Source organism: Rhagoletis zephyria, unplaced genomic scaffold, assembly GCF_001687245.7.
Source record: "Rhagoletis zephyria isolate East Lansing unplaced genomic scaffold, Rhagoletis_zephyria_1.1 Rzeph_scaffold_00812, whole genome shotgun sequence".
In the NCBI taxonomy this organism is placed as follows: Eukaryota; Metazoa; Arthropoda; class Insecta; order Diptera; family Tephritidae; genus Rhagoletis; species Rhagoletis zephyria.
Window position 1 is genome coordinate 128,210 of NW_016157896.1, and position 7,617 is coordinate 135,826.

General features: G+C 36.2%; 1 protein-coding gene across 1 annotated transcript; it reads right to left on the reverse strand.

Annotated features, from left to right (window-relative positions):
• Positions 1–1,091: 1,091 nt before the first annotated feature.
• On the reverse strand, positions 1,092–2,075 carry LOC108361667 (probable serine/threonine-protein kinase tsuA). Its single transcript, XM_017614356.1, has one exon. It carries the CDS (start codon positions 2,073–2,075, stop codon positions 1,092–1,094), a length of 984 nt encoding a protein of 327 aa, XP_017469845.1.
• Positions 2,076–7,617: the final 5,542 nt, after the last annotated feature.

Here is a 7,617-nt window from a genome sequence, read left to right on the forward strand (position 1 = left end):
GAACCGGTCAGCATCCTTATGTCGGACCAAATCTGTTTGGGATTCGAAGAAGGGGTTATATTTGACGTCAGATTTTCTAACGATTTTCTTTTAGCTGATTTTAGCTCCCTTCTGAAAACTGCGTTTGCTTTTTTGAAGTGTATTAGGTTAATATCATTCATTTTTTTTTTGTATGTAGCCCAAAGCGTTTGTTTTTCATTCCTTAAAGTGGTAAGTAAGTTAGACCAGTAAGGTAGCTTTGCGGAAAATTTTTTTGTATTTGTTTGTGGTATTGCTATGTGGGCGGATGAACGAATTATCGATTTTATATTGGTCGCTTCCCTGTTGATATTCTTTGACACTGGTTTTTTATTTGTTAAATCAATGGCAATGCTTTGAAATCTGTCCCAGTCGGCCTTATCAGTTATGAATTTTGATCGTGGCTTGACTTCGTACCAGTTAGGAAGGGAAATGGACGTTATCAGGGGAAAGTGGTCGCTGTTATGTAGTTCGCTTAAAGTGCGAGAGGCAAGTTTAGGAGCAATGGAAGCGGAAGAAAGGATGACATCAGGATGGGTGAAGGATTTGTGGGAGGAAAAGTGTGTTGGTTGCCCATCGTTTAACACAATAAGATTTTGGGATAAAATGAGATCTTCAATAATTTTTCCTCTTCTATTAGTGAGTTTTGAACCCCATAATGGGCTCCAGGCGTTAAAGTCACCTAAGATTACTAATGGGGTAGGTATATTTATTAAATCAGTGAGCTCTTTACAATTAAAGCTCTGATGGGGAGGGATGTAGCAATTAAGTACGGTGATTTTTTGACCGATGTCTATTTGCAAGGCTAAGCATGATCGATTAGAATTAATAGTTATTACTTTATGGTTAATTGATTTTTTAATAAAGAAAGCGATGCCTTGCTTACATGTGGTATTTTCAGGAAAATTATGAAAATAGCTGGTATATTTATTTGGAGGGTAGGCAGTTTTATTAAATGGAATGTGCGTTTCTTGCAACGCGATAATTTCCGGTTGGAATTCGTTAATTAAAATATTTAAGTCCACGTAATTATTTAAAAGTCCATTAATATTCCACTGTAATATTCGCATCGCTTAATCTATACTAAATGAATTGTTTTCTGTATGGGATAGGGAAGAGGGGAAGGGTGTGTCGGAAGAAGAGAGGTGTGAGAGTAAGGAGACTATCATGGGATTTGTTGTGTAGTAATCGACTGAATTAATAGCAGCGAGATCAATAGTACTATCGGTGTTTGAATTATTTTCTTTCGTGTTTATGTTATCAGTGCTGATGTTATCTTCGCTGCTGTTAGGCAGAGAGAAACCGGTTTTTAGGTGACTATTATAGTTGTTGTTGGAACTTAAAGTTGAGGTTGACTTGAAAGAAATTGTTGGTGCGATTGGGGTATTCTCTTTTGAAGCTTTGTTCGTTAATATGTTTTTATTAATATTGTCAGAAGAGTTATTTTGTACGTGGGTGTCATTTGTATTAATAATGTTTATGGAGTTTGTTTGTTGGTTGGAGTTTTTTGTTGCATTTGAGAAGGATAGGGAAGACTCGTTAAGAGTTGGAGGAATTTGCATTCGATGTATTTTCATTGCTTCGCGCATGCTACATTTTTTGTCGGTTTTTATGGTGATTATTTGTTTCATTTGCGTGAATTTCGGGCATGTTCTATTAGAGGCAGCGTGGTTGCCTGCACAATTCGCACAGAAAGTACGTGAGCAAGGCGAGGGGGTGTGAGGAGGAAGTGCGCAGGAATCGCAAGCAGGTGTTTTATTGCAGCGTTTGGTTGTATGGCCAAGAATTTGACAGTTTCGGCACCTCATTGGGTTGGGGTAATATGGTCTAACTTTCGTAGTATACCATGACACCTCAACTTTTTCTGGCAATGTGTACAAATCAAATGTAAGCAAAACAACACCGCTAGCAATGGTTTGGCCATCGATATGCTTGACAAATTTGTATGCAGAAACTACTCCTTGTTCACTCATATTCTCAACTATCTCAGCCTCAGGTATATCATTGAGACAAGGTGCAAAAATTGTACCTTTGGAATGATTAAGGTTATGGTGCATTTCGAATTTTACATCGCAGACTCCAATTAGTTTAGTTGTCGCCAGAAATTTTTTTGCAACTGCAGTATTTTTAACAAACAGCAATAAGCTGCCGTCTCTTAGGCTTGATATTTCAATTTTTTCGGAAGAGATATTCTTTAGAGCTTTGTGGACCGCAAAGCAAGAGTATTTGTTCAGTGGTTTATTGGTATTAACAGCACTTGCTACAAGAAATTTTGGGTTGTCTTTCTTAACAGCAGGTAAGGCAGGGAATATTTCTTTTGTAATATTTTGTGTTTTTTTTCTTTTGGCTTTGGGACTTAGGGACAACGGCGAAAACCTGTTGTCCCTAAGGGAAGGTCCCCCATGGGGCATTTTACTTTTTCCCTTATTAGAGCACCAGAAATAAATGGATTTCTTACCAAATGAAAGTTAAATAATTAGTTAAACGTTAAGCGTTGAGAGAAAACGCGAATGAAATGAAAAGAAGAAACACCGATATCACTACTGAGCACAACCGTACGCTATGAATGTCAGTCGATGACTGTGCCAAGAACAATTCTAGAGATATGGAATAAGAAAAATTCTTCTTGTATGGGAGGTGCCACGCCTGTATAAAGTTCCAGTACTCTACCATAAGCACTTCCAGAGATACTTATTATGAAAAATTCGGTCTGTATGGGAGGTGTCACGCCCCCTTTTCAAATAGTCCGAATTTTTCTTCATGAGTATGCGATTATTTCATATATCTCCATACCAAGTTCCAGTACTCTACCATGAACATTTCCAGAGATATGCAGAATAAAAAATTCGGTTTGTATAGGAGGTGCCACGCCCCTTTTCCAATAACTCCAGTTTTTCTTCATGAGTATGCGATTATTTCATATATCTCCATACCAAGTTCCAGTACTCTACCATGAACATTTCCAGAGATATGCAGAATAAAAAATTCGGTTTGTATAGGAGGTGCCACGCCCCTTTTCCAATAACTCCAATTTTTCTCCATGAGTATGTGATTTATTTCACATATTTCCGTACAAAGTTCAAAACTCTTACCATGAACGCTTCCAGAAATATGCAGTATGAAATAATCGGGTTGTATGAGAGGTACAACGCCCTCTTTTCCAATAGCTCCAATTTTTGTGAAAGAATATCCGATTGATTTTATATATCTCCACACCAAGTTCCAGTACTCTACCATGAATATACCCAGAGATATGCAGTATGAAATAATCGGGTTGTATGAGAGGTACAACGCCCTCTTTTCCAATAGCTCCAATTTTTGTGAAAGAATATCCGATTGATTTTATATATCTCCACACCAAGTTCCAGTACTCTACCATGAATATACCCAGAGATATGCAGTATGAAATAATCGGGTTGTATGAGAGGTACAACGCCCTCTTTTCCAATAGCTCCAATTTTTGTGAAAGAATATCCGATTGATTTTATATATCTCCACACCAAGTTCCAGTACTCTACCATGAATATACCCAGAGATATGCAGTATGAAAAATTCGGTTTGTATAGGAGGTGCCACGCCCCTTTTCCAATAACTCCAGTTTTTCTTCATGAGTATGTGATTGCTTTCTATATATCCGTACAAAGTTCAAAAATTTTACCATGAACGCTTCCAGAAATATGCTGTATAAAATATTCGGGTTGTATGGGAGGTGCCACGCCCCTTTTCCAATAACTCCAGTTTTTCTTCATGAGTATGTGATTGCTTTCTATATATCCGTACAAAGTTCAAAAATTTTACCATGAACGCTTCCAGAAATATGCTGTATAAAATATTCGGGTTGTATGGGAGGTGCCACGCCCTCTTTCCCAATAGCTAAAATTTTTTTTGCAAGAGTATGCGATTGATTTTATGTATCTCCACACCAATTTTCAGTACTCTACCATGAACATTTATAGAAATATGCAATATGAAAAATTCAGTTTGTATTGGAAGTGCCACGCGCTCTTTTCAAATACCTCCAATTTGTATCCAAGAGTATGATATTTATTTCATATATCTCTATCTTCGCTACCATAAATACTTCCAGAGATATGCAATATGAAAAATTCAGTTTGTATTGGAAGTGCCACGCGCTCTTTTCAAATACCTCCAATTTGTATCCAAGAGTATGATATTTATTTCATATATCTCTATCTTCGCTACCATAAATACTTCCAGAGATATGCAATATGAAAAATTCGGCTTGAAAGGGAGGTGCCACACCCCCTTTTCCAATAAGTCCAATTTTTCTCCAAGATTATGCGATAGATTTCATATGTGCCAATACCAAGTTCCATTACTCTACCATGAACACTTCCAGAGATATGCAGTATGAATATTCGGTTTGATGGGGAGTGCCACGCCCCCTTTTCCGATAGCTCCAATTTTTTTCCAAGAATATGCGATGGGTTTCGTATATCTCTATACCAAGTTCCAGAACTCTACATCGAAAATTTCCAGAGATATGGAGTATGAAAAATTCGGTTCGCCCCTTTTATATATGGAGATTGCTTTTATACGATAACCATGCTTTGAACGTCTACAGTAGGTGCCCGAAATTTCAAAAGAATCGGTTCAGCCGTTCTCGAGCTATGCGATATACATAGATGGATAAGAGTTGCTGCTTTTAATATTGCGCTCACTTACGTACAAAAAAACATAGCAGCAGGGGTTTTATGTGTAGTTATATACATGCATACGCAGCCAGCAAAATATCCGGAAACGTATCCGAAAATGGAAACAATTTCGTATAAAAACCTGATGTTTCATCCGTTTTCCGATTCCGTTTTCGGACGTTTTTCAGATCAATTCTCCCACTAAAGTGTTCATCCGAAACGTATGTGCAGAAAACTATCGAAAATGGTAGTAAAACGGATGCGCTTTCGGCTGTTTTCCTGAAATTTTTCTGATACAATTTTTCGTTGAAAACGATTTCATTATGAACTTCACAGAAACTTTTTCATAGTTACAGGAAACCAAACAAAACACAAATTTAAGATTCAGCAATTATTTCAATTTGAATAACTAATTTTAATGTGTTGCTTCTAACGGAACTCGAATCTGGGACCTCCTGAAGCTAACAAATAGTAGCACACTTCTCTGCACACTCAGCTACTGGCGAATATGTATACATGTTTTCAAATGCACAGTTTGAACAAATATTTTAAAATTATTGTTTTGAAATAAGATGATGACATTTTTTGGATTTGAAAAATGAACAAATATGAAAATCGTTTTCTGGACATTCTCGGAAACGAAAAATGTACGAAAACTGCACTTTCGGCAAAAAGTACGTTTCTCTGCTGGCTGGGTATGTATGTACATAAATATGCATATAAAAATGTAAGTGCTAACAGCAATGTTAGTTGCTCATTGTGGCAGCATAAACGACTCTATGTACATATTTAATTGCCTACATTATTTCTCCATAAACTGTACATATGGACATATTTGTTTTTTAACATAAGAATCAACATTAACGTTAACATGTATATGTATACATAACCCTTGCTTTGCGCTGTATTCTGTACGAATTAACAGCAGATGCCGCTCTCAGCGCTGTTATGTGGGCATGTATGTTAGATTCATAGGATTTTTAAAGTCCTGCAGTTCCACTTTTATGGAAGTATTTAAACTTTTTTTCTGCCTAAGACAATGAGAAGCCCATCCAAAACCTATGACCGAAATTTCAAAAAATTCAGTACAGCCGATCTCGAGCTTTGCGAACAGAAAAAAAGTCTTACAAAATATATATTAGTATAGATATAAAGCCCATTTAACTGATGAAAACAAAAACTGTTTTTAAATTCGATGTTTACATAAAACTTATAGTAGTTTTATTTGAATTTTGAGCCCTTTCGCAGTTTTTACACCGCAAAATAGCACATAAATTACGTAATTCACGTAGATATCTTAGTATTTCTTTCAATATTTCGTTTAAAAGGCCAAATTTCCGAAAATACATTAAAATTTACAAAAGGAATTTCCTTACTAAGCGACAACTTTGCGTACTTTTCTACTACCATTTTCGCACCCAGGGATTTCATTCTACCCATTTCTCTGCCCTTCGTAAATACAACCGTTTGTAATGGAGTGTCAAACCGCGGCTGTCAATAATTATCTAACCTTTAATTAATTAAATTATGGCAAATGTTACAGTTTTGCACTCACTCTCAGTTTTTCATTTTACAGTTATACTTAGTTGGAAGTCAGATGACTTTTTCTGTATTGTAATTTATTCAAGAAGTGATCACCAGTAAATAATATGGTTAATCAGGAAACATAAATGTAAATTATAGATTTACTGTGCAAAGGCGGGACCGCAGGAAAAGTGTCAAAAAATTGTGGAGTTTGCCACATGAAAATGTTGAGACTGAAAAAAAAATATAGCCTAAAGTGTTACTAAGTACAAAGGAATCCTGTCAAAAAATATTACGGCCCGATATCTTATGAACTTAGTAGCCAGTAGCGCTGCTGCCACTATTACAGAAGCGCTTAAGGTATCAAAATTAAATGCAAATCAGTAGACAGCGATGCGAAGAATTGCCAAATTGAGCGGAAAGGCAGTATAAAAGAAGAAAAAAACAATTTTGATCAAAATAAATGTGCAAGAGTGGTAGCATTTCCCTGCATCGCACGAAAACCGGACCGTTGTCTATTGGGATATGTTGGGCCTTTCAGAATGCAATNGAGTCTGAGTTACCGATTCACTTATAGGAATCAACTCAATAACTCAACTCTGAGTTGAGTTACCCACCTCTAGTTTCGGGTTGTATTTCAAAAATGTTGCTGGTTTGTTAGTACGCATCATGCGTAGGGACAGTATGTGTTCATATTTCAACCAAATTTGCAAGATTTAGTTTCTTTAGCAGTCTATTAATTCACGTTTATTTATTAATTGTGAAAAGCGCAGCTTTAAAAAAATTTCGTCTATTTATCTTCCTTCTTCACACACGTTCTTTTTGACGATGTGCGATTTTTTCTTTTCCACTATGGGTGGTTTGTTATCGAACAATGGGTGATATGTTATCGAACGATGAGTGTTATGATATCGTGCGATGGGTGTTTCGGCGGCAACATACCCTTAAACTATGTTCACATATCAATATTACCTCAATCAAAGCTCGTTTTTTAATTACCCCGTTTACACAGGCAAATCTCAGATTATTAGCCGTCAAATTTGTTGTGCTTGTTACTCTCACATCTCAAGGAAAAGTTATGTTTCTTCTCTGTGACACCGTGATCACGTTTTTCTGCTATATTAAGCAATATAGATATATTTTAACAACATTTTATTAAAAAACACCTTTAAAACCCTCTTTTCCTTGCTAGCGTCCATTTTTGTTTACTTTTACATTTGCCATTTCTCCTCTTCTTCGCAAAAACAATCGATAAAACTAGGATGGACACCGAAAAGCTATCGGTTAAATCTGAGATTATTTTATAATTACAGATTAACAAGGGAAGAATTTTATATGGCTAATCTCTTTTTCTAATTACAGATTAGGAAGTTAAGCTCGAAAATGAGGATAATCTACTTATATGTGAACCTAGTATTAC